At 43.2% G+C, this 27,667-nt stretch overlaps 1 protein-coding gene across 2 annotated transcripts in view; it reads left to right on the top strand.

Annotated features, from left to right (window-relative positions):
- Nucleotides 1–1,693: 1,693 nt before the first annotated feature.
- Nucleotides 1,694–27,667, top strand: part of si:dkey-206f10.1 (adenylate cyclase type 8) — a 45,680-nt gene continuing 19,706 nt past the window's right edge. For both annotated transcript variants that reach the window (XM_061885988.1, XM_061885987.1), the window contains exons 1-9: nt 1,694–2,008; nt 5,431–5,641; nt 5,721–6,461; nt 6,545–6,694; nt 13,119–13,249; nt 16,086–16,197; nt 16,268–16,395; nt 21,903–22,061; nt 25,332–25,566. In XM_061885988.1, coding sequence (XP_061741972.1) covers nt 5,486–5,641; nt 5,721–6,461; nt 6,545–6,694; nt 13,119–13,249; nt 16,086–16,197; nt 16,268–16,395; nt 21,903–22,061; nt 25,332–25,566 — 1,812 coding nt within the window. In that variant the 5' untranslated portion in view covers nt 1,694–2,008; nt 5,431–5,485. The remainder of the gene's footprint in view (nt 2,009–5,430; nt 5,642–5,720; nt 6,462–6,544; nt 6,695–13,118; nt 13,250–16,085; nt 16,198–16,267; nt 16,396–21,902; nt 22,062–25,331; nt 25,567–27,667) is intronic.

Here is a 27,667-nt window from a genome sequence, read left to right as displayed (position 1 = left end):
GGTTGCCTTAAGTGAATGTTTTTCAGCCATTTTGCCAGTGTGGGATACAGTCTGGTGTGCCGTGGGAGATTATCTAATTTCACCTATTTGGCTTAAAAATATTTTTTGCAAACCAGTAAGTATAATCTGCAAATGATGTCTTGTTGTAGAGTGTCGGTGCTGTCCTGAGCTCGGCAGAGTAACCGTTTAATACTCGTTCCTAGGTCGGGTCGCGGGGGCAGCAGCCTAAGCAGGGAAGCCCAGACTTCCCTCTGCCCAGCCACTTAGTCCAGCTCTTCCCGGGGGATCCCGAGGCATTCCCAGGCCAGCCGGGAGACAAAGTCTTCCCAACGTGTCCTGGGTCTCCCCCCTGGCCTCTTACCGATCGGATGTGCCCGAAACACTTCCCTAGGGAGGCATTCGGGTGGCATCCTGACCAGATGCCCGAATGACCTCATCTGGCTCCTCTCCATGTGGAGGAGCAGCGGCTTTACTTTGAGCTCCTCTGGGATGGCAGAGTTTCTCTCTATCTAAGGGAGAGACCCGCCACCCGGCGGAGGAAGTACCCGTGATCTTGTCCTTTCGGTCATAACCATAGGTCAGGATGGGAACAGGGCTTCACGGTGGCAGAGGGGTTAGTGCGTCTGCCTCACAATACGAAGGTCCTGCAGTCCTGGGTTCAAATCCAGGCTCGGGATCTTTCTGTGTGGAGTTTGCATGTTCTCCCCGTGAATGCGTGGGTTCCCTCCGGGTACTCCGGCTTCCTCCCACTTCCAGAGACATGCACCTGGGGATAGGTTGATTGGCAACACTAAATAGTCCCTAGTGTGTGAATGTTGTCTGTCTATCTGTGTTGGCCCTGCAATGAGGTGGCGACTTGTCCAGGGCGTACCCCGCCTTCCGCCCGATTGTAGCTGAGATAGGCGCCAGCGCCCCCCGCGACCCCAAAAAAGGGAATAAGCGGTAGAAAATGGATGGATGGATGGAAGGATGGGAACAAAGATCGAGCGGTAAATTAAGAGCTTTTCCTTCCGGCTCAGCTCCTTCTTCACCACAACGGATCGATACAGCATCCGCATTACTGAAGACGCCGTCTCACGATCCACTCTTCCCTCACTCGTGAACAAGACTCCGAGGTACTTGAACTCCTCCATTTGGGGCAGGGTTTGATGGCACTCCGCCCGAGAACCATGGACTCGGATTTGGAGGTGCTGATTCTCATCCCAATCGCTTCACACTTTGCTGCGAACCGATCCAGTGAGAGCTGAAGATCCTGCCCTGATGAAGCCATCAGGATCACATCATCTGCAAAAAGCAGAGATCTAATCCTGCAGCCACCAAACCGGATCCCCTCAATGCTTTGACTGCGCCGAGAAATTCTGTCCATAAAAGTCATGAACAGAATCGGTGACAAAGGGCAGACTTGGCAGATTCCAACTCTCACTGGAAACGTGTTTGACTAACAATGCGGACCAAGCTCTGAGACTGATCATACAGGGAGCGGACCGGACAACGAGTACAACCAGTTGCACAAATAAACAACTTCATCAAATTGTTGATTAAATTGTTTTGACCAAACAACTTTTTGAAATACAAATCCCGACATTTGAGGCTTAAACTAAACACACATTTGGCAGGATTTCAAGTGTCAGCCAAGTCTTAGCTGACTTGGCCGTTGTCTCCGAGTCCCGATGACTTCAGCTTTGCAGGCCGGAGAGAATGGCTGCTGACTAACTAATCCTCTTTACACTCCTCATCTCTGCAGCCCTGCTTCCTGCCAGTTATGGACTTCTTTTTTAAAACGGACCAGGTGGCGACCTACAATCCTGTCGGAATGAATCTTGGTTGAGGATCTGTCCTTTTGGGCTAATTATTTTCCCTTTACTGTTGTCTGGATTATGCCTGGAATTTCTCACCCTGGTGTGGATCTTAAGGAACGGGATCCTGAGGAATGGATTGTTCGGGGCTTGTTGCCTATAGCATGGATAACATCAAAGAGAAGGAGCGGCTAACATGCAGAACATTGAAGGTCAGTGTGGGGATCTTGTAATACACACAACTTTTGTTTACTCGTAGACTATGTACTCTATTCTTTACACTTGCGATAAGCCTTTAGTTGTTGAATTCCGATTAATTTCAAGGGCACTTCTGCTCTCTCCATGATATTTTTGGGGAATTATTTGACTGATCCAGATTTTGACTGATTAATGACAATGGACCGGTCGTTGGAAAGGGTGGGCAGCAGTACCCAGCGCTCTAGAACCACCTGGAGGAGTTTAACTCAGGGGCATTAACTAGCTCATGTCTAAATCTGGCTACCAGATCATTGGGTGAAAAGCTTCTGGCAGCACGTGTACTCAACCATGTGGTCTGAACAGGCAAACACTCAGTTCTGGTCCCCCGGAGCTCGGTATCTTTAAGGCACAAATGGATCGGGATCTTTTAGAGCAGGGGTGTCAAACTCGTTTTCATGGTTGCCCTCAAAGGACCGCTTTTAAGAAAGACTAATATATGAATATACAGTCCTGGTCAAAAGAACATAATGTCATGGCTGTCTTGAGTTTCCAATATCTTCGACAACTCTTATTTTTTGGTGATAGAGTGATTGGAACACATACTTGTTGGTCACAAAAAAAGTTAATGAAGTTTGGTTCTTTTATGGATTTATTATGAGTCTACTGAAAATGTGAGCAAATCAAAAGTAAAAAATGTTAATATTTGGCAAGTTTCACTGCAATTATTCGCTTTTGGTAGCCATCCACAAGCTTCTGGCAGGATTCTGCTTGAATTTTTGACCACTCCTCTTGACAAAATCGGTGCAGTTCAGCTAAATGTGTTGGTTTTCTGACATGGACTTGTTTCTTCAGCATTGTCCACACGTTTAAGTCAGGACTTTGGGAAGGCCATTCTAAAACCTTCATTCTAGCCTGATTTAGCCATTCCTTTACCACTTTTGACATGTGTTAGGGGTCACCCAACTCTCTCCTTTGAGTCACACATTAAAAGCGTTACTAAAACGGCCTTCTTTCATCTCCGTAATATCGCTAAAATTCGCTCCATTCTGTCCACTAAAGACGCTGAGATCATTATCCATGCGTTTGTTACGTCTCGCCTCGACTACTGTAACGTATTATTTTCGGGTCTCCCCATGTCTAGCATTAAAAGATTACAGTTGGTACAAAATGCGGCTGCTAGACTTTTGACAAGAACAAGAAAGTTTGATCACATTACGCCTGTACTGGCTCACCTGCACTGGCTTCCTGTGCACTTAAGATGTGACTTTAAGGTTTTACTACTTACGTATAAAATACTACACGGTCTAGCTCCATCCTATCTTGCCGATTGTATTGTACCTTATGTCCCGGCAAGAAATCTGCGTTCAAAGGACTCCGGCTTATTAGTGATTCCCAAAGCCCAAAAAAAGTCTGCGGGCTATAGAGCGTTTTCATTTCGGGCTCCAGTACTCTGGAATGCCCTCCCGGTAACAGTTCGAGATGCCACCTCAGTAGAAGCATTTAAGTCTCACCTTAAAACTCATTTGTATACTCTAGCCTTTAAATAGACTCCCTTTTTAGACCAGTTGATCTGCCGTTTCTTTTCTTTTTCTTCTATGTCCCACTCTCCCTTGTGGAGGGGGTCCGGTCCGATCCGGTGGCCATGTACTGCTTGCCTGTGTATCGGCTGGGGACATCTCTGCGCTGCTGATCCGCCTCCGCTTGGGATGGTTTCCTGCTGGCTCCGCTGTGAACGGGACTCTCGCTGCTGTGTTGGATCCGCTTTGGACTGGACTCTCGCGACTGTGTTGGATCCATTATGGATTGAACTTTCACAGTATCATGTTAGACCCGCTCGACATCCATTGCTTTCCTCCTCTCCAAGGTTCTCATAGTCATCATTGTCACCGATGTCCCACTGGGTGTGAGTTTTCCTTGCCCTTATGTGGGCCTACCGAGGATGTCGTAGTGGTTTGTGCAGCCCTTTGAGACACTAGTGATTTAGGGCTATATAAGTAAACATTGATTGATTGATTGATTGATTGATTGTCCTGTTGGAACACCCAACTGCGCCTAAGACCCAACCTCCAAGTAGGTTTTTCTCCACTAAAATGAGTTTGACACCCCTGGTGTAAACTCAAGTAAATGACCTAGTTTAGTCTTAAAGTGTCTGCCCTGAGATCGGTATGTTGCCAGTTCAAACCCCAGCCAAGTCATACCAAAGACTATAAAAATGGGACCTGTTACCTCTCTGCTTGGCACTCAGCATCTAGGCTTGGAATTGGGGGTTAAATCACCGCTGCTGCCCACTGCTCCCCTCACTTCCCAGGGGGTGGAACAAGGGGATGGGTCAAATGCAGAGTGTAATTTCGCCACACCGAGTGTGTGTGTGTGTGTGACAATCATCAATCAATCAATCAATGTTTATTTATATAGCCCCAAATCACAAATGTCTCAAAGGACTGCACAAATCATTACGACTACGACATCTTCGGAAGAACCCACAAAAGGGCAAGGAAAACTCACACCCAGTGGGCAGGGAGAATTCACATCCAGTGGGACGCCAGTGACAATGCTGACTATGAGAAACCTTGGAGAGGACCTCGGATGTGGGCAACCCCCCCCCCCCCCTCTAGGGGACCGAAAGCAATGGATGTCGAGCAGGTCTAACATGATACTGTGAAAGTTCAATCCATAGTGGCTCCAACACAGCCGCGAGAGTTCAGTTCAAGCGGATCCAAGACAGCAGCGAGAGTCCCGTCCACAGGAAACCATCTCAAGCGGAGGCGGATCAGCAGCGTATAGATGTCCCCAACCGATACACAGGCGAGCGGTCCATCCTGGGTCTCGACTCTGGACAGCCAGTACTTCATCCATGGTCATCGGACCACAAGGGAGGGGGGGACATAGGAGAAAAAAGAAAAGAAGCGGCAGATCAACTGGTCTAAAAAGGAGGTCTATTTAAAGGCTAGAGTATACAGATGAGTTCTAAGGTGAGACTTAAATGATTCTACTGAGGTAGCATCTCGAACTGTTACCGGGAGGGCATTCCAGAGTACTGGAGCCCGAACGGAAAACGCTCTATAGCCCGCAGACTGTTTTTGGGCTTTAGGAATCACTAATAAGCCGGAGTCTTTTGAACGCAGATTTCTTGGTACAATACAATCGGCAAGATAGGCTGGAGCTAGACCGTGTAGTATTTAATACGTAATTAGTAAAACCTTAAAGTCACATCTTAGGTGCACAGGAAGCCAGTACAGGCGTAATATGATCAAACTTTCTTGTTCTTGTCACAAGTCTAGCAGCCGCATTTTGTACCAACTGTAATCATTGGTACTTTAACTTAACATAACTTGCTGTTTTTTTTTGCCCGGTCCAAAGTCTACCCCACGTCTTTCACCAGATTGGCAAAGGCTTGGAACCCGATGAATGTCTGACTTTATTTCCTCATTTCCAGGCCGACATCTTTGCCGCATTTGACATCAACTCCTAAAGCCACGGTCGCCATTGCTATGGTGACCTTTGCCGAGACCACAAAGATCTCTCCCATGGAGCTGCGCGAGCCACCCTGCCTGACCACCACCTTGTCCCCAGGACTGCGGCGTAAAAACATGCTGTGGCAGAAAGCTGTGAAGCACATTATCATCCAGCAGGAGCTCAGCGCCCAGGTGAGGCTTGATCCCCTTCTCCGGTTAAAGGTTGGGGTATCTGCCAGAACTGATGGTATGTTGTGATTCGGTGTACTAGGTGGGCGTGGAGCCGGCCCGCAAGATCTTCGTGACGGATGCCTACATGGAAGACATCAACAGACAAATCCGCAGCAAGGCCTCGCGCGGAGTCAAGCGGCGCTCCTCTACATTCCGAGTCCAACCTTCCCAAATCCGCAGCTCCATGAGCACGCACCACAGCGGGGGAGGGTCCGCCGGCGAATACGCCAGCGATGCGGACTTCTTTGTCCACTGGGGCCGCATTATACACGGGATTTATATACCCTCCCTGAGGCACACCTTCAAGTCCCGAGACCTGGAGAAACTCTACCAGCAACACTCGTCTCACCAACGACGCAACTCCTTAGCCATCACCAACGTCATCGACGCTATGGCCAAGCTGCAGATCCTGGTTTTGTACCTGGCTCTGGCTCCGGAGGATGTCCGGGACCCTCTCCGAGGCTGTTTGACGTTCATGTTCATGGTGTTTGCAGTGGCGTTGTGTATCGGGGTTTTGACCTACAAGGACTCTATGTCGCCGCGGTGGCTTCATTACGCCGGGCTTGCCAGCTGGATGTCGCAGTCCACGCAGGTGTTGGGGGGACTGGCGTATGGACTGGAAAAAGACCCGTCCTGGTACCTTTTGTTCTCGTTGTTCGCCACGTACACGCTGCTGCCGTTACCTCTTCTGTGGGCCATGTGTGCTGGCTCGCTAACGTCTGCGTTGCATCTTCTAGTGGAGATCATTTCCTACCGCAACAATGCAGTACTTTTAAGGAAGGTAGTACAGGTCCAACTATCATATACAGAACCTGACTCTAATTCTGGTTGAATTGAGTTGATAAATGCTTGTTTTGGTTGCAGGTGTTTGCCAAAGGCCTTCTGTACCTTGGTATGAACACAGCTGGATTCTTCATTCACTATCTGACGGACCATTCCCAGCGACAAGTGTTCCTAGAAACGCGGCGCTGCATTGAAGGACGCCTGAAACTGGAACAGGAGAACCAGAGACAGGTAGGATAATGAGCATGTCTGGAGTGTACAAGCCAGACTTCTCCCTTCATTCTATTTGAGACGGTCTCGAGCCCTAGTCGTGCGGGTTCTCAGGACCACCAAGGAATGACATTGTGGCGCAGGTTAGACTTTCTTTTATTTCTCAATAATAAAAGTCTCTATGGGCCGCTCCACCTTTTCAGTCGCTATGTCTTCGTCTTCCTGTGGCTCTCTCTCGCTCAGCATCCGCCTGCTTCTGGCTCCTTCTCTCTCCGTCTCTCCCCCCGGCGTTTACGGCCGCTCCCCTTTTATATAGTGCGAGAAGAGATATAAATTATGCCCAGCTGGGCGACCCACGCACCTGATAATATTTGCGGGGTTGATTCCGGCACGCCCTGCCTCGCTGCTTGCTCGCAGTCCACGCTGCCTCGCTGTCGGACTGCTGGCCATGCCTCCTCGCCGCCATCTTGGGCCGGGCTACGGTGTGCCCTGCCTCACTGTCGGAGTGCTGGCCACGCCTCCTCGCCGCCATCTTGGTGCCCTGCCTCGCTGTCGGACTGCCGGCCACGCCTCCTCGCCGCTAATCTCGGGCCGGGCTACGGTGTGCCCTTCCTCGCTGTCGGACTGCTGGCCATGCCTCCTCGCCGCCATCTTGGTGCCCTGCCTCGCTGTCGGACTGCTGGCCACGCCTCCTCACTGCTAATCTTGGGTTGGGCTACGGTGTGCCCTGTCTGGCTGTCGGACTGCCGGCCATGCCTCCTCGCCGCCATCTTGGGCCGGGCTACGGTGTGCCCTGCCTGGCTGTCGGACTGCCGGCCATGCCTCCTCGCCGCCATCTTGGTGCCCTGCCTCGCTGTCGGACTGCTGGCCACGCCTCCTCGCTGCTAATCTTGGGCTGGGCTACGGTGTGCCCTGCCATGCTGTCGGTCTGCCGGCTCCACCTCTCCACACTATTATTTTGTGTATTCCTAATAACCAGCGTCCTCTCCAATAGACATTGGATTTTGGACAACAACACCCAACACCGGTGAAGTTGGCACATCGTGTAAATGGTAAATAAAAACAGAATACAATGATTTGCAAGTCCTGAAAAAACAACCCCACACCGTTATTCCTCCTCCACCAAATTTCACACTCATCACAATGTAGTCCAAAATGCAGCATTCTCCTGGCAACCTCCAAACCCAGACTGGTCCTGTCAGGCTTGCCCCTGACAGTTTGTTTGTGTTTTAGTTTTTTCCTCTCTGTGTGGTATTTCCTGTCAGCGCTCTTATTTTGTTGGTTTCCTGTCTTTCTCCCTGAGGGCTGTTTCCCCTCAGCTGTGACTGATTGGCACCTGGCCACACCTGGTGTCAATCAGCCCGATTCCTATTTAGACCTGTCTTCTCATCCAGTCTGTGCTTGATTATTGTCACGTATTGCATGTTGCTCTTGTCGTTGCTACCTGTCGTGTCGTGTCGTATCGTGTCAATGCAGCGTTGCGGTGAGCTATATTTGATAGTGGTTCGAAGCTTATTGTCTTTTGTTCCCTGCTTCAAAGTTTGTTTTCTTATTACGACTTGTGTTTCTTGCTCGATACCTACTAGCTTCCGCGCTAGGCCTTTTTGTTTGTTATCCGCCTCATTGTTGGTGTTTGTCTTAGTGTTTTAAATTAAATTGCGTTTTCTTATTCAATGCCTGCTTCCATCTCTGCATCTTGGGGTTCGACACCAACTAACTCTGACAGGTCCATCAGATTGCCGGATGGAAAAGCTTGATTCAATAGTACAGAGAAGACGTCTCCACTGCTCTAAAGTCCAGTGGCGACGTGTTTTACACCACTGCATCCCACGCTTTGCATTGAACTTGGTGATGCAGGGCCAGGATGCAGCCGCTCGGCCATGGAAACCCATTCCGTGAAGCTCTCTGCGTACTGTACGTGGGCTCATTGGAAGGTCACATGAAGTTTGGAGCTCTGTAGCAACTGACCGTGCAGAAAGTCTTTGCGCTATGCGCTTCAGCATCCGCCGACCCCTCTCTGTCAGTTTACGTGGCCTACCACTTGGTGGCTGAGTTGCTGTTGTTCCCAAACTTTTCGCTTTCCTTATAATAAAGTTGACTTAGGAATATTTAGAAACGAGGAAATTTCAACGACTGTATTTGTTGCATAGTGGCGTCCTATGACAGTTCCACTCTGGAAATCACTGAGAGCGACCCATTCTTGTAGAAACAGTCTCCATGCCTGAGTGCCTGATTTGATACACCGGGCCAAGTGATTAGGACATCGTTTGGATGGGTGGACAAATACTTTTGGCAATATAGTGTTTGTTGCCATCCAAGCAACGTTATCATGGACGCCCCTGCTTATTTCAGCAAGACAATGCCAAGCCAGTAGTTACAGCGTGGCTTCATAGTAAAAGAGTGCCGGTACTAGACTGGCCTGCCTGTAGTCCAGACCTGTCTCCCATGGAAAATGTGTGGTGCATTATGAAGCCTAAAATACCACAACTTAAGCTGTACATCAAGCAAGAATTTGAAATAATTCCACCTGAAAAGCTTAAAAAATGTGTCTCCTCAGTTCCCAAAGGTTTACTGAGTGTTGTTAAAAGGAAAGGCCATGTAACACAGTGGTAAAAATGCCCCTGTGCCAACTTTTTTGCTGCCATTAAAATCTAAGTTAGTGATTATTTGCACAGAATAAAAATAAGTTGTCTTTGGAGTCTATTCAACTGAATATAAGTTAAAAAAGTTGCGATGAGGTGGCGACTTGTCCAGGGCGTACCCCGCCTTCAACCCGAATGCAGCTGAGATAGGCTCCAGCGACCAACCGTGACCCCAAAAATTGGACAAGCGGTAGAAAATGGACGGATGGATGGATAAGTTGAAAAGGATTTTCAAATAAAGTTAAAGTTAAAAAAGTTTAAGTACCAATGATTGTCACACACACACTAGGTGTTGCAAAATGTCATCCATCCCCCTTGATCACCCCCTGGGAGGTGAGGGGAGCAGTGAGCAGCAGCGGTGGCCACGCCCGGGAATCATTTTTGTTGATTTAACCCCCAATTCCAACCCTAAGTGCCAAGCAGGGAGGTAACGGCTCCCATTTTTATAGTCTTTGTTATGACTCGGCCGGGGTTTGAACTCACAACCTACCCATCTAAGGGCGGACACTCTAACCACTAGACCACTAAGTAGGTTATTTGAAGGCCCTCAGGTGGGATTTTGCAGCTAATCTGTGACAATCTGTCACTTCCTTTCTATTAGTTTTTGGTGTTTTTGTATTTACTTCCTGTTCAGTGCTCTTATTTTGTTGTATTTCCTGTTTTATTCACGGAACACGGTTGTTTTTTCTCTTTTCGTTGATTGGCAGCGGTTCACGCCTGCTCTCAATCACACTAGTGTCTATTTATGTTTCACTCGCGCACTCCTCAGTGCTGGATGATAATATCATGCGGAGAACGTCCCCTAGCATTCAAAAAAGCGGTTATTCATCCTCTTCTTAAAAGACCTAACCTCGATCCTGACCTCATGGTAAATTACCGACCGGTGTCTCACCTTCCCTTTATTTCAAAAATCCTTGAAAAAATTGTTGCGGAGCAGTTAAATGAACACTTAGCGTCTAACAATCCATGTGAAACCTGTCAATCCGGTTTCAGGGCAAATCACTCGACGGAGACAGCCCTCGCAAAAATGACTAATGATCTATTGCTAACGATGGATTCTGATGCGTCATCTATGTTGCTGCTCCTCGATCTTAGCGCTGCTTTCGATACCGTCGATCATAATATTTTATTAGAACGTATAAAAACACGAATTGGTATGTCAGACTTAGCCCTGTCTTGGTTTAACTCTTATCTTACTGATAGGATGCAGTGTGTCTCCCATAACAATGTGACCTCGGACTACGTTAAGGTAACGTGTGGAGTTCCCCAGGGTTCGGTCCTTGGCCCTGCACTCTTCAGCATCTACATGCTGCCGCTAGGTGACATCATACGCAAATACGGTGTTAGCTTTCACTGTTATGCTGATGACACCCAACTCTACATGCCCCTAAAGCTGACCAACACGCCGGATTGTAGTCAGCTGGAGGCGTGTCTTAATGAAATTAAAAAATGGATGTCCGCTAACTTTTTGCAACTCAATGCCAAAAAAACGGAAATGCTGATTATCGGTCCTGCTAGACACCGAACTCTATTTAATAATACAACTCTAACATTTGACAACCAAACAATTAAACAAGGCGACACGGTAAAGAATCTGGGTATTATCTTCGACCCAACTCTCTCCTTTGAGGCACACATTAAAAGCGTTACTAAAACGGCCTTCTTTCATCTCCGTAACATCGCTAAAATTCGCTCCATTCTGTCCACTAAAGACGCTGAGATCATTATCCATGCGTTTGTTACGTCTCGCCTCGACTACTGTAACGTATTATTTTCGGGTCTCCCCATGTCTAGCATTAAAAGATTACAGTTGGTACAAAATGCGGCTGCTAGACTTTTGACAAGAACAAGAAAGTTTGATCACATTACACCTGTACTGGCTCACCTGCACTGGCTTCCTGTGCACTTAAGATGTGACTTTAAGGTTTTACTACTTACGTATAAAATACTACACGGTCTAGCTCCATCTTATCTTGCCGATTGTATTGTACCATATGTCCCGGCAAGAAATCTGCGTTCAAAGGACTCCGGCTTATTAGTGATTCCTAAAGCCCAAAAAAAGTCTGCGGGCTGTAGAGCGTTTTCATTTCGGGCTCCAGTACTCTGGAATGCCCTCCCGGTAACAGTTCGCGATGCCACCTCAGTAGAAGCATTTAAGTCTCACCTTAAAACTCATTTGTATACTCTAGCCTTTAAATAGACTCCCTTTTTAGACCAGTTGATCTGCCGTTTCTTTTCTTTTTCTTCTATGTCCCACTCTCCCGTGTGGAGGGGGTCCGGTCCGATTCGGTGGCCATGTACTGCTCGCCTGTGTATCGGCTGGGGACATCTCTGCGCTGCTGGTCCGCCAACGCTTGGGATGGTTTCCTGCTGGCTCCGCTGTGAACGGGACTCTCGCTGCTGTGTTGGATCCGCTTTGGACTGGACTCTCGCGACTGTGTTGTATCCATTGTGGATTGAACTTTCACAGTATCATGTTAGACCCGCTCGACATCCATTGCTTTCCTCCTCTCTAAGGTTCTCATAGTCATCATTGTCACCGACGTCCCACTGGGTCATTATTGTCACCAATGTCCCACTGGGTGTGAGTTTTCCTTGCCCTTATGTGGGCCTACCGAGGATGTCGTGGTGGTTTGTGCAGCCCTTTGAGACACTAGTGATTTAGGGCTATATAAGTAAACATTGATTGATTGACTTTGCACGACTGCTTTATGTTTATTTGCAGAGGTGGGTAGAGTAGCCAGAAATTGTACTCAAGTAAGAGTACAGTTACTTTAGAGATTTATTACTCAAGTAAAAGTAAGGAGTAGTCATCCAAATATTTACTTGAGTAAAAGTAAAAAGTATGTTGTGAAAAAACTACTCAAGTACTGAGTAACTGATGAGTAACCTGATTACGGCAACAAATAATGCACAAAAACATAACAATAGCAATGAGCAAATTCAGAGCCAGGAATATCTCTTAAGCAACTAAAACAATAATATATATTAAATAATAATACATTAAAATAAAAAAAATTAAGGCAAATTGAGCCACAATAACTTAACAGCACCATAGGCTCAGTAGGCATTCATTTATTGATTGATTGATTAAAACTTGTATTAGTAGATTGCACAGTACAGTACATATTCCGTACAATTGACCACTAAATGGTAACACCCCAATAAGTTTTTCAACGTTAATCAATTACTTAATAAATAACCAAGTCGAGGTGATCTACCTCATATATACATACACACATATATATATATACACAGTATATACAGTATATAATTTACAGTTATTTATTTTGCCGTTTTTTTTTGACATGTTAAAGGTGTTTTAATGAATATACATGCAAGTTTAACATATAGATTCTTATCTTTCATGAAGACAAGAATATAAGTTGGTGTGTTACCTGATTATGATGACTTGCATTGATTGGAATCAGACATTATAGTGCTGATAATGTCCACTTTTTCAAATGGAGGAGTAGCTCGGTTGGTAGAGCGGCCGTGTCAGCAACTTGAGGGTTCCAGGTTCGATCCCCACTTCGGCCATCCTAGTCACTGCCGTTGTGTCCTTGGGCAAGACACTTGACCCACCTGCTCCCAGTGCCACCCACACTGGGTTAAATGGAACTCAGATATTGGGTTTCACTATGTAAAGCACTTTGAGTCTCTAGAGAAAAATCGCTTTGTAAATACAATCCACGTCACTTCCCTTCGTTGAACAATTTTGATGATATCTGTGTTTCATACACTTTGTCGATTTAGTCCTCGACTTTCTTCTGAGATTGTTGCTCCCCTCTTAAACATTTCAGGAGCGTCTGGTGTTGTCAATCCTGCCAAGGTTTGTAGCCCTGGAAATGATCACCGACATGAGTTCCCTGGAAGACGAGCTCAATCCCCAAGAGTTTCACAAGATTTACATTCATCAGTATAAGGATGTCAGGTGAGTGTACAATAGTCTCTTTTATGTAGTATCGTCACCAAACTGAGTTTCCATTTCTAACACTTTTACAAACCCTGTTTCTATATGAGTTGGGAAATTGTGTTAGATGTAAATATAAACAGAATACAATGATTTGCAAATCCTTTTCAACCCATATTCAGTTGAATATGCTACAAAGACAACATATTTGATGTTCAAACTGCAAATAATCATTAACTTTAGAATTTGGTGCCAGCAACACGTGACAAAGAAGTTGGGAAAGGTGGCAATAAATACTGAAAAAGTTGAGGAATGCTCATCAAGCACTTATTTGGAACATCCCACAGGTGTGCAGGCTAGTTGGGAACAGGTGAGTGCCATGATTGGGTATAAAAACAGCTTCCCAAGTCTTTCACAAGAAAGGATGGGGTGAGGTACACCCCTTTGTCCACAACTGCGTGAGCAAATAGTCAAACAGTTTAAGAACAACGTTTCTCAAAGTGCAATTGCAAGAAATTTAGGGATTTCAACATCTACGGTCCATAATATCATCAAAAGGTTCAGAGAATCTGGAGAAATCACTCCACGTAAGCGGCATGGTCGGAAACCGACATTGAATGACCGTGACCTTCGATCCCTCGGACGGCACTGTATCAGAAACTGACATAAATTTCTAAAGGATATCACCACATGGGCTCAGGAACACTTCAGGAAATCACTATCACTAAAAACAGTTGGTCGTTGTGGAGAGGCGGAGTCGACGGGCCGACAGGACAAATCATGGTCCTACCCAAAATGGCGGCCAGGAGGCGGATTATGCAGCGGAACAGAGAGTCGATCAGAGCCAGGTGCGTAATTCACACACCCGCCCTCAATCTGTGCATCTCCTCCTGCTGTATAAAAGGGGAGACGGAGAGAGACAAACGATGAGACGAAAGACCAGACGAGCGAACAAACGGGCGAGAGCCACGGAGCGACAAAGACCGGCACAGGAAGACGGGCGACTGAAAAGGAGACCGGGGCGAGCAGAGAAGGAGGCACTGAAAGAGCGACCTTTATTGCAAAATAATAAGTCAAACCTGTGCAAAGCGATGTCCTCCGTTAATGATCCATGCAACCCACACGATGACGGCAGGAAGCCGGTCACAGTCGCTACATCTGTAAGTGCAAGTTAAAGCTCTATTATGCAAAGCGAAAGCCATTTATCAACAACATCCAGAAACGCCGCCGGCTTCTCTGAGCCCGAGGTCATCTAAGGTGGACTGATACAAAGTGGAAAAGTGTTCTGTGGTCTGACTAGTCCACATTTCAAATTGTTTTTGGAAATATTCGACATCGTGTCATCCGGACCAAAGGGGAAGCGAACCTGTCACGCTTGCTGCGCGGAGTTGCCACCTCTTGGATGCACACGACCAGTCAGGCAGGAGTGCAGGTAAGAAACTGATTTTATTATAATAAAACAAAAGAACACTGACACAAAAATGGAAAAATAAAGCGCGTGCCTACGCACGGGAAGCTAAATGCTAAACTTAGCTGGAGACAAAAAGTACAGAAATATAACGTGCCGACCGCACACGAAGCTAAGGCGGAACTTAGCACATGGAAAGACATAGAACAGAATACTTAACGTGACTTGTTGCATAACGCAAACAATGGACCGAGGACGGACTAAGGAATCAGGTGGGCTTAAATACACAAATAATAATCGGAAACAGGTGTGTGACAGGAGCCCGTGAGGAGGAGCACGATACGTTGCCATGGTGACTAAAACAAAACAAGTGCTCAAACAAGGATCGGCAGAGTCCAGAAACAAACATGATGAAAAACATATCAAAAGGCAAAACCATAAATGATCCGAGTCGCGGATCGTGACAGAACCATCCAGACTCTAAAGGATATCACCACATGGGCTCAGGAACACTTCAGAAAACCACTGTCACTAAATAAAGTTGGTCGCTACATCTGTAAGTGCGAGTTAAAACTCCACAAGGCAAAGCGAAATCCATTATCAACAACATCCAGAAACGCCGCCGGCTTCTCTGGGCCCGAGATCATCTAAGATGAACTGATGCAAAGTGGAAAAGTGTTCTGTGGTCTGATGAGTCCACATTTCAAATTGTTTTTGGAAATATTCAACATTGTGTCCTCCGGACCAAAGGGGAAGCCACCCATCCAGACTGTTATCGACGCAAAGTTGAAAAGCCAGCATCTGTGATGGTATGGGGGTGCATTAGTGCCCAAGGCATGGGTAACTTACACATCTGTGAAGGCACCATTAATGCTGAAAGGTACATACAGGTTTTGGAACAACATATGCTGCCATCTAAGCACCGTCTTTTTCATGGACGCCCCTGCTTATTTTGCCAAGACAATGCCAAGCCACATTCAGCACGTGTTACAACAGCGTGGTTTGGTAAAAAAAGAGTGCGGGTACTTTCCTGGCCCGCCTGCAGTCCAGACCTGTCTCCCATGGAAAATGTGTGGCACATTATGAAGCGTAAAATACGACAGCGGAGACCCCGGACTGTTGAAGGACTGAAGCTCTACATAAAACAAGAATGGGAAAGAATTCCACTTTCAAAGCTTCAACAATTAGTTTCCTCAGTTCCCAAACGTTTATTGAGTGTTGTTAAAAGAAAAGGTGATGTAACACAGTGGTGAACATGCCCTTTCCTAACTACATAAACTAAAGTTTATGAGTTTGAACATCAAATATGTTGTCTTTGTAGCATATTCAACTGAATATGGGTTGAAAAGGATTTGCAAATCATTGTATTCTGTTTATATTTACATCTAACACAATTTCCCAACTCATTTGGAAACTGGGTGCGTATGTTTCTCTTTCTCGACCTTGCAGCATACTTTTTGCAGACATCAAGGGCTTCACTCTGTTATCCATGAACTTGTCAGCTCAGGATCTGGTTCGAACCCTCAACGAGCTCTTCGGACGCTTTGACCGTCTGGCTGAGGTACGAATCAGACCGTGTTCGGTCCCGAACAATTTATTGCCATTCATGTGTTTTCGTTACGCATGTCCAGGAGCACCAGTGTCTGCGCATTAAGATACTTGGAGACTGTTACTACTGCGTCTCAGGAGTACCAGAACCCCAACGTGCCCACGCCCGTCACTGCGTCGAGATGGGGCTGGCTATGATTAACACCATACGGTGAGTCCGACTACAGCAGGGGTCAGCAACCTTTTTGAAAGCAAGAGCTACTTCTTGGGTACTGATTAATGTGAAGGGCTACCAGTTTGATACACACTTCAATAAATTGCCAGAAATAGCCAATTTGATCAATTTAACTTTAATAAATAAATCTATATATATGTATATATATATATATATAAAAAATGGGTATTTCTGTCCATCATTCCGTCTTACATTTTTTTCCTTTTACGGAAGGTTTTTTGTAGAAAATAAATGATGAGAAAACACTTAATTGAACGGTTTAAAAGAGGAGAGATCACAAAAAAAATTAAAATTACATTTTGAAACACAGTTTATATTCAATTTCGACTCTTTAAAATTCAAAATTCAACCAAAAAAAAGAAGAGAAAAACTAGCTAATTCAAATCTTTTTGAAAAAATTAAAAAAAGAATTTATGGAACATCATTAGTAATTTTTCCTGATTAAGATTAATTTTAGAATTTTGATGACATGTTTTAAATGTTAAAATCCAATCTGCACTTTGTTAGAATATATAACAAATTGGACCAAGCTATATTTCTAACAAAGACAAATCCTTATTTCTTCTAGATTTTCCAGAACAAAAATTTTAAAAGAAATTCAAAAGACTTTGAAATAAGATTTCTATTTGATTCTAAAGATTTTCTAAATTTGCCAGAATAATTTTTTTGAATTTTAATCATAATAAGTTTGAAGAAATATTTCACAAATATTCTTCGTCGAAAAAACAGAAGTTAAAAGGAAGAAGTAAATAAAAATGTATTTATTATTCTTCATTAAAAAAAAATAAAAAAATTACTTGAACATTGATTTAAATTGTCGGGAAAGAAGAGGAAGGAATTTAAAAGGTAAAAACGTATATGTGTTTAAAAATCCTAAAATCATTTTTATGGTTGTATTTTTTCTCTAAAATTGTCTTTCTGAGTTTTGTCTCTATTATAATTAAAAATGTCGAACAAAGCGAGACCAGCTTGCTAGTAAATAAATACAATTAAAGAAATAGAGGCAGCTCACTGGTAAGTGCAGCTATTTGAGCTATTTTTAGAACAGGCCAGCGGGCGACTCATCTGGTCCTTACGGGCACCGCGTTGGTGACCCCTGGACTTCAGGCTACCTGATATAGCGTTTTTTTTTTTTATGTTTGCAGCTATCAATATTATTTTGCCTCAGGGGGGGACAAATTTAGATTAAAAAGATGTGTCTGGGGGGTCGGTATATCTATTTTAAGGAACAGTAATGCACACTCACGATCATTTCTAAATGCTAAGAACTTTATGACAGACTGCCCTTAAAAACTGGAATGGAATTTTCAATTATTACATCAGTCAATGTTTACATATATAGCCCTACATCTAAGTGTCTCAAAGGGCTGCACAAGTCACAAAAAAATCCTCGGTTCAGATCCCACATCAGGGCAAGAAAAAACTCAACCCAATGGGATAACAATGAGAAACCTTGGAGGGGACTGCAGATGTAGAATTTAACTTTTTTTTTTTACCGAAGGACACACCCAGAATGTACATGAACATAAAGGAATGTGTGATTTACAATATTAACTATGAAGGATAAAACACTGAATATTGACAACATATTAACGTCACCACCCCTCTCCATCAAAATATTTTACAATCAAGCGAAACGCAACAAAAATGCAACAAAAATCCCCCACCTACTATCTGATATATCTGAGATATCATTAAGCTTTACAACTTTGACACCGATGAAGTGCTGGCTGTCCAGAGTCGGGACCCGTGGTGGACCGTTTGCCTGTGTATCGCTTAGGGACATCTCTGCGCTGCTGACCTGTCTCCGCTCGGGATGGTGTCCTGCTGGCCCCACTATGGACTGGACTCTCACTATTATGTTGGATCCACTATGGACTGGACTCTCACTATTATGTTGGATCCACTATGGACTGGACTCTCACTATTATGTTAGATCCACTATGGACTGGACTCTCACTATTATGTTAGATCCACTATGGACTGGACTCTCACTATTATGTCAGATCCACTATGGACTGGACTCTCACTATTGTGTTAGATCCACTATGGACTGGACTCTCACTATTATGTTGGATCCACTATGGACTGGACTCTCACTATTATGTTAGATCCACTATGGACTGGACTCTCACTATTATGTTAGATCCACTACGGACTGGACTCTCACTATTATGTTAGATCCACTATGGACTGGACTCTCACTATTATGTTAGATCCACTATGGACTGGACTCCTGGACTCTCACTATTATGTTAGATCCACTACGGACTGGACTCTCACTATTATGTTAGATCCACTATGGACTGGACTCTCACTATTATGTTGGATCCACTATGGACTGGACTCTCACTATTATGTTAGATCCACTATGGACTGGACTCCCACTATTATGTTAGATCCACTACGGACTGGACTCTCACTATTATGTTAGATCCACTATGGACTGGACTCTCACTATTATGTTAGATCCACTATGGACTGGACTCTCGCTATTATGTTAGATCCACTATGGACTGGACTCTCACTATTATGTTAGATCCACTATGGACCAGACTCTCACTATTATGTTAGATCCACTATGGACTGGACTCTCACAATATTATGTTAGATCCACTATGGACTGGACTCTCACTATTATGTTAGATCAACTATGGACTGGACTTATGGACTGGACTCTCACTATTATGTTGGATCCACTATGGACTGGACTCTCACTATTATGTTAGATCCACTATGGACTGGACTCCCACTATTATGTTAGATCCACTACGGACTGGACTCTCACTATTATGTTAGATCCACTATGGACTGGACTCTCACTATTATGTTAGATCCACTATGGACTGGACTCTCGCTATTATGTTAGATCCACTATGGACTGGACTCTCACTATTATGTTAGATCCACTATGGACTGGACTCTCACTATTATGTTGGATCCACTATGGACTGGACTCTCACTATTATGCTAGATCCACTATGGACTGGACTCTCACTATTATGTTAGATCCACTATGGACTGGACTCTCACTATTATGTTAGATCCACTATGGACTGGACTCTCACTATTATGTTAGATCCACTATGGACTGGACTCTCACTATTATGTTAGATCCACTATGGACTGGACTCTCACACTATTATGTTCGATCCACTATGGACTGGACTCTCACTATTATGTTAGATCCACTATGGACTGGACTCTCACTATTATGTTAGATCCACTATGGACTGGACTCTCACTGTTATGTTAGATCCACTACGGACTGGACTTTCACAATATAATGTTAGACCCACTCGACGTCCATTGCATCCGGTCTCCCCTCGAGGGGGGTGTCCCCCACATCTGCGGTCCTCTCCAGGGTTTCTCATAGTCATTCTCATTGACATCCCACTGGGTTGTGAGTTTTTTCTTGCCCCTATGTGGGATCTGAGCCGAGGATGTGGTTGTGGCTTGTGCAGCCCTTTGAGACACTTGTGATCTAGGGCTATATAAATAAACATTGATTGATTGATTGATTGATTGATTGATTGATTGACACCCGCATTTCAGGCTGACACTCTGTGGAAACGCTCCCCACCCACACTGCTTGGTGCCTCATCTGAGCTGCTGTGACTAACTAGATGACCATAGTAACTAATTAAATGACCATAGTAACTAATTAGATGACCATAGTAACTAATTAGATGACCTTAGTAACTAATTAGATGACCATAGTAACTAATTAGATGACCATAGTAACTAATTAGATGACCTTAGTAACTAATTAGATGACCATAGTAACTAATTAGATGACCATAGTAACTAATTAGATTACCTTAGTAACTAATTAGATGACCATAGTAACTAATTAGATGACCATAGTAACTAATTAGATGACCATAGTAACTAAATAGATGACCATAGTAACTAATTAGATGACCATATTAACTAATTAGATGACCATAGTAAGTAATTAGATGACCATAGTAACTAATTAGATGACCATAGTAACTAATTAGATGACCATAGTAACTAATTAGATTGACCATAGTAACTAATTGGATGACAATAGTAGCTAATTACATGACCATAGCAACTAATTAGATGACCATAGTAACTAATTAGATGACCATAGTAACTAATTAGATTGACCATAGTAACTAATTGGATGACAATAGTAGCTAATTAGATGACCATAGTAACTAATTAGATGACCTTAGTAACTAATTAGATGACCATAGTAACTAATTAGATGACCATAGTAACTAATTAGATGACCTTAGTAACTAATTAGATGACCATAGTAACTAATTAGATGACCATAGTAACTAATTAGATGACCTTAGTAACTAATTAGATGACCATAGTAACTAATTAGATGACCATAGTAACTAATTAGATTACCTTAGTAACTAATTAGATGACCTTAGTAACTAATTAGATGACCATAGTAACTAATTAGATGACCATAGTAACTAATTAGATGACCATAGTAACTAATTAGATGACCATATTAACTAATTAGATGACCATAGTAAGTAATTAGATGACCATAGTAACTAATTAGATGACCATAGTAACTAATTAGATGACCATAGTAACTAATTAGATTGACCATAGTAACTAATTGGATGACAATAGTAGCTAATTACATGACCATAGCAACTAATTAGATGACCATAGTAACTAATTAGATGACCATAGTAACTAATTAGATTGACCATAGTAACTAATTGGATGACAATAGTAGCTAATTAGATGACCATAGTAACTAATTAGATGACCATAGTAACTAATTATATGACCATAGTAACTAATTATATGACCACAGTAACTAATTACATGACCATAGTAACGAATTACATGACCATAGTAACTAATTAGATGACCATAGTAACTAATTAGATGACCATAGTAACTAATTAGATGACCATAGTAACTAATTACATGACCATAGCAACTAATTAGATGACCATAGTAACTAATTAGATGACCATAGCAACTAATTAGATGACCATAGTAACTAATTAGATGACCATAGTAACTAATTAGATGACCATAGTAACTAATTACATGACCATAGCAACTAATTAGATGACCATAGTAACTAATTAGATGACCATAGTAACTAACTAGATGACCATAGCAACTAATTATATGACCATAGTAACTCATTAGATGACCATAGTAACTAATTAGATGACCATAGTAACTAATTAGATGACCATAGTAACTAATTAAATGACCATAGTAACTAAATAGCGCAGATTCCAACCATTGAAATACTTAGTATAGTTGAAGACTTCCGGTCATTAGAAAACATGAGTACACATCATAATGGCAGCTACACTTTCCGTCTTAAAGATCTAAAAAAAATGATTTGGTAATGTCCGGCGGGCCAGATTAAAAAGCTTAAAGGGGCCTCATGTGGCCCCCGGGCCTTAGTTTGCCCAGGTCTGCAGTACATACTAACACCTCTGGTCACTCGCCAACGTCAGGTCCGTACGGAAGCTGCTCCACTTCGACATGGACATGAGGATCGGCATCCATTCGGGCTCAGTCCTGTGCGGGGTGCTGGGGCTGCAGAAATGGCAGTTTGACGTCTGGTCCTGGGATGTGGGCATCGCCAACATGCTGGAGGCAGGTGGGATACCAGGGTGAGTGCTCGCTTCGTGCTAGAATCCCTGGAGAGTAGTACCCTATTCACCCAAATGTAAGACGACTCCTCTTTTTCAAGACCATTTTTAGGAAAATATTGTTTTTTTTATGACAAAATCAACATCTGTGAATATGAAGAGTGCAAAATAAGGATACTGTATTTTCCGGACCATAGGGCGCACCGGATTATAAGGCGCACTGCCGAAGAGCAGGCCTCGTCTGGTCTATTTTCATACAAATGTCAATACGTGGACTATGGGGTTTGTTTTTCCGGAAGGCAAAGGAAAGTTGGCGCGGGCAAGACGTGAATGTAAGTACATATTTGATTTTAACATTAACAAACTACAGAAAAAGGAAGCAAACAAAAGGCGCGCACAATGGCGGAGAACAAACGTGACTAATGAAAACAAAAACTAGCACAAAGGCAGAACTATGGACAAAAGGCAAAACTCCATAACTGTGACATAAAAACCAAAAAACTTACGTGGCATGGGCAGGAGGGAAATCATGGACAGTATGAGTGACAGGCAGGGTATGACATGAAGGAGAGGTAGCATGGCATGACGTGGGTAAAGGTAAAGTCGCCAGGCTGACTACCTGGCAACTACAGGTTTAAATAATGCTGTGGTGATTTGTGACAGGTGTGCGAGTGCAAAACGTGAGACAGGTGCGTGACATAAGGACAGGTGAAAACTAATGGGTAGTCATGGAAACAAAACAAACAAGGAAGTGCAAATACTGGAACTGAGTGTCCCAAAAACAAACAGCACATGGCTAAACAAAAACATGATCCACAGACATGACACCAAAAGGTGCACCGGATTATAGAGCACATTAAAGGAGTCATAATATTTATTTTTTTTCTAAATGTAAAACACTTCTGCACAGTACAATCCATTGAAGCGGTTTGGCTTCACAGCTTACCAAAGTCGTACTAAAACATTTTGACAGACTTTTGGGCGCTGTGTGTAATGTTCTATATTTTCAATGGAACATAAACAATTTTGGTGTTGTTTACTTGAGTCATATTGCAGTCTCCACATATCTCTTATGTGTGACTGCCATCTACCGGTCACACTTATCATTACACCACATACAAAATAAACTAGCTTCAAGGTCGGTAAGCGCAACCAAAATGATTCCGTACGTCAGGGGCCCCGGGCTATAAGGCGCACTGACGAGTTTTGAGAAAATGAAAAGATTTTAAGTGCGCCTTATAGTCTGAAATATACGGTAGCTTACCAAAGTCGTACGAAAACATTTTAAAAGATTTTTGAGCGCCGTGTGTAATGTTCTATATTTTCAATGGAACATATACAATTTTGGTGTTGTTTACTTGAGTCATATTGCAGTCTCCACGTAACTCTTATGTCTGACTGCCATCTACCGGTCACACTTATCATTACACCATGTACCAAATAAAATAGCTTCAAGGTCGGTAAGCGCAACCAAAATGATTTCGTACATTAGGCTATTGGGCGCACTGTCGAGTTTTGACAAAACGAAGGGGATTTAAGTGCGCCTTATAGTAAAAAAAAAATCCAGTATATAAAGTTAAATTGACTTGCTAGGGTACCTGTTATTATGCATGTAAACATTGCTAGAATAAATATACAAACCCTGTTTCCATATGAGTTGGGAAATTGTGTTAGATGTAAATATAAACAGAATACAATGATTTGCAAATCCTTTTCAACCCATATTCAGTTGAATGCACTACAAAGACAAGATATTTGATGTTCAAACTCATAAACTTTTTTTTTTTTTTTGCAAATAATAATTAACTTAGAATTTTATGGCTGCAACATGTGCCAAAGTAGTTGGGAAAGGGCATGTTCACCACTGTGTTACATCACCTTTTCTTTTAACAACACTCAATAAACGTTTGGGAACTGAGGAAACTAATTGTTGAAGCTTTTAAAGTGGAATTCTTTCCCATTCTTGTTTTATGTAGAGCTTCAGTCGTTCAACAGTCCGGGGTCTCCGCTGTCGTATTTTACGCTTCATAATGCGCCACACATTTTCCATGGGAGACAGGTCTGGACTTCAGGCGGGCCAGGAAAGTACCCACACTCTTTTACTATGAAACCACGCTGCTGTAACACATACTGAATGTGGCTTGGCATAGTCTTGCTGAAATAAGCAGGGGCGTCCATGAAAAGGACGGCGCTTAGACGGCAGCATATGTTGTTCCAAAACCTGTATGTACCTTTCAGCATTAATTGTGTCTTCACAGATGTGTAAGTTACCCATGCCTTGGGCACTAATGCACCCCCATACCATCACAGATGCTGGCTTTTCAACTTTGCGTCGATAACAGTCTGGATGGTTCGCTTCCCCTTGGGTCCGGATGACACGATGTCGAATATTTGTGGACTCGTCAGACCACAGAAAACTTTTCCATTTTGCATCAGTCCATCTTAGATGATCTCAGGCCCAGAGAAGCCGGCGGCGTTTCTGGGTGTTGTTGATAAATGGCTTTCGCGTTGCATAGTAGAGCTTTAACTTGCACTTACAGATGTAGCGACCAACTGTATTTAGTGACAGTGCTTTTCTGTAGTGTTCCTGAGCCCATGTGGTGATATCCTTTAAAATTGATGTCGGTTTTTGATACAGTGCTGTCTGAGGGATGGAAGGTCACGGTCATTCAATGTTGGTTTCCGGCCATGCCGCCTACGTGGAGTGATTTCTCCAGATTCTCTGAACCTTTTGATGATATTATGGAGCGTAGATGTTGAAATCCCTAAATTTTTTGCAATTGCACTTTGAGAAAGGTTGTTCTTAAACTGTTTGACTATTTGCTCACACAGTTGTGGACAAAGGGGTGTACCTCGCCCCATCCTTTCTTGTGAAAGACTGAGCATTTTTTGGGAATCTGTTTTTTTACCCAATCATGGCACCCACCTGTTCCCAATTAGCCTGCACACCTGTGGGATGTTCCAAATAAGTGTTTGATGAGCATTCCTCAACTTTATCAGTATTTATTGCCACCTTTCCCAACTTCTTTGTCACGTGTTGCTGGCATCAAATTCTAAAGTTAATGATTATTTTATGAGTTTGAACATCAAATATGTTGTCTTTGTAGCAGATTCAACTGAATATGGGTTGAAAAGGATTTGCAAATCATTGTATTCTGTTTATATTTACATCTAACACAATTTCCCAACTTATATGGAAACGGGGTTTGTACTTTTAATATTGAATATTTGAGTCAATACGTTTTTCTGCCAATTTAGCTACTGTTCTGTGCACATTTTGCCTTTCCACAGGCGAATCCACATCTCCAAGGCGACCCTGGACTGCCTGGAAGGAACCTACCAGACGGAGGACGGACGCGGAGGGGAGCGCAATGACTTCCTGCGGCGACATAACATCGACACCTTCTTCATCTGTCCTCTGGCGGACAGACATGAAGAAAACCACGGCGAGGCGCCCAAAGTCCAGAAAACAAGTCGAGCTTGCAGCCAAGAAAATCCATTCGGGAGCGCCATCGACATGAAAAGTGTGAGTCGATATGTATACACATCGATATCTATCAATAAATTACTGTATCCAGCTCCTTTTTCACAGAAAAATATCCATGCACTTTTCTAATAATGCAACAAATATTATATTATCATACATGCCACACATTTATTGGTTCAAATAAAAAAGGAGTACTTAAATATCTGATTGATTTAAGATTTCAAAGCAAGTTCTCCATGAAAATATACACTGTAAAAATGACTATAGATTTTGTAGTAAAAAACTGGCATCTACGTTCCAAGAATTTTATGAAAAAAAAAATACTTTGATACCGTTTTTCCATTAACAGTTATACACTGTAAAAAAATGTTGATTTTACAGTAAAAAAAAAAAGGGCAGAATTTTACTGTAAAAAAAACTATTGTACTGTGTTTTTTTTTTTTCCATTTACAGTAACACTGTAAAGGCAACTGTGGATTTTACTGTTTGAAAAAAAACCGGCAGCTTAGTTGCCAAAATGTAATTTTCAAAAAAATCTGTGGTACCGTTTTCCCATTTACAGTAGTCCATTGTCAAAAAAATAAACAAAAAACTGCAGATTTTACAATACATAACCGACAGCTCAGTCACCAGAATTTTACTGGGGGAAAAAAGTGGTTTCGTTTTTCCATTTAAAGTAATTCACTTTATAAAAAAATTACAATCATTGTTTTTTAAGTAAAAAAAAAACTTGGTCGCTCAGTCACCAGAATTTTACTGTAAAAACAGTGTTTCTAATTTTCCATTCACAGTAATCCACTGTAAAAACAACAACAAAAAGAAACCTGTCGATTTCACAGTAAAAAAAACTGACAGTCACCAGAATTTTACTGTAAAAAAAACAACAGAGGTGCCGTTTTTCCATTTACAGTAATTCAGTGCAAAAAAAATTACAATCTGCGTTTTTTTAAGTAAAAAACGATGATTCAGTCACCGGAATTTTACTGTAAAAAAAGTGATATCGTTTTCCCATTTACAGTTATACACTGTAAAAAGAAAAAAAAACCTGCTGATTTTACAGTTAAAAAAGGACAGGCAGCTCAGTCGTCAGAATTTTACTGTAAAAAAAACGTTTGTACCGTTTTTTTTTTCCCATTTACAGTAACACACTGTAAAAGCAAAAAAATCAGTGGTACCATTTTCCCATTTACTGTAATCCACTGTCAAAAAACTAAAGAAAAACTGTAGATTTTACAGTAAAAAACCTACAGCTCAGTCACCAGAATTTTACTGGAGAAACCAGTGGTTTAGTTTTTCCATTTAAAGTAATTCACTCTATATAAAAAAAACTTCATAGCTCAGTCACCAGAATCTTACTGTAAAAAACAAACAAACAGTGGTACCTTTTTCCCATTTACAGTAATCCACTGTAAAAAAGAAAAAAAACTGTAGATTTTACAGTAAAAAACTGACAGCTCAGTCACCAGAATTTTACTGTAAAAAACCCCAGTAGTGCCGTTTTTCCATTTACAGTAATCCACTGTAAAAAAATTACAATCAGCGTTTTTTAAGTAAAAAACGATGATTGTAAGTGACGCAGGTCATATCGCCTTGTCTCTGCTCTGTCTGCGTCACGGCGGTGTTCGGCCTTGTCTCTGCTCTGTCTGTGTCACGGCGGTGTCGGGCCTTGTCTCTGCTCTGTCTGCGTCATGGCGGTGTTCAGCCTTGTCTCTGCTCTGTCTGCGTCACGGTAGTGTTCGGCCTTGTCTCTGCTGTGTCTGCGTCACGGCGGTGTTCGGCTTTGTCTCTGCTCTCTCTGCGTCACGGCGGTGTTCGGCCTTGTCTCCGCTGTGTCTGCGTCACGGTGGTGTTCGGCCTTGTCTCTGTTGTGTCTGTGTCACGGCGGTGTTCGGCCTTGTCTCTGCTCTGTCTGCGTCACGGCGGTTTTCGGCTTTTTCTCCCCTCTGTCTGCGTCACGGCGGTTTTCGGCTTTTTCTCCGCTCTGTCTGCGTCAAGGCGGTGTTCGGCCTTGTCCCTGCTCTCTCTGCGTCACAGCGGTGTTCGGCTTTTTCTCCGCTCTGTCTGCATCACGCCGGTGTTCGGCCTTGTCTCTGCTCTGTCTGCGTCACGGTAGTGTTCGGCCTTGTCTCTGCTGTGTCTG

The sequence above is a fragment of the Nerophis ophidion genome, linkage group LG24, assembly GCF_033978795.1.
Source record: "Nerophis ophidion isolate RoL-2023_Sa linkage group LG24, RoL_Noph_v1.0, whole genome shotgun sequence".
Classification (NCBI taxonomy): Eukaryota; Metazoa; Chordata; class Actinopteri; order Syngnathiformes; family Syngnathidae; genus Nerophis; species Nerophis ophidion.
Note: the sequence above shows the minus strand (reverse complement) of the source record. Positions and strands in the feature narration are given on the sequence as shown.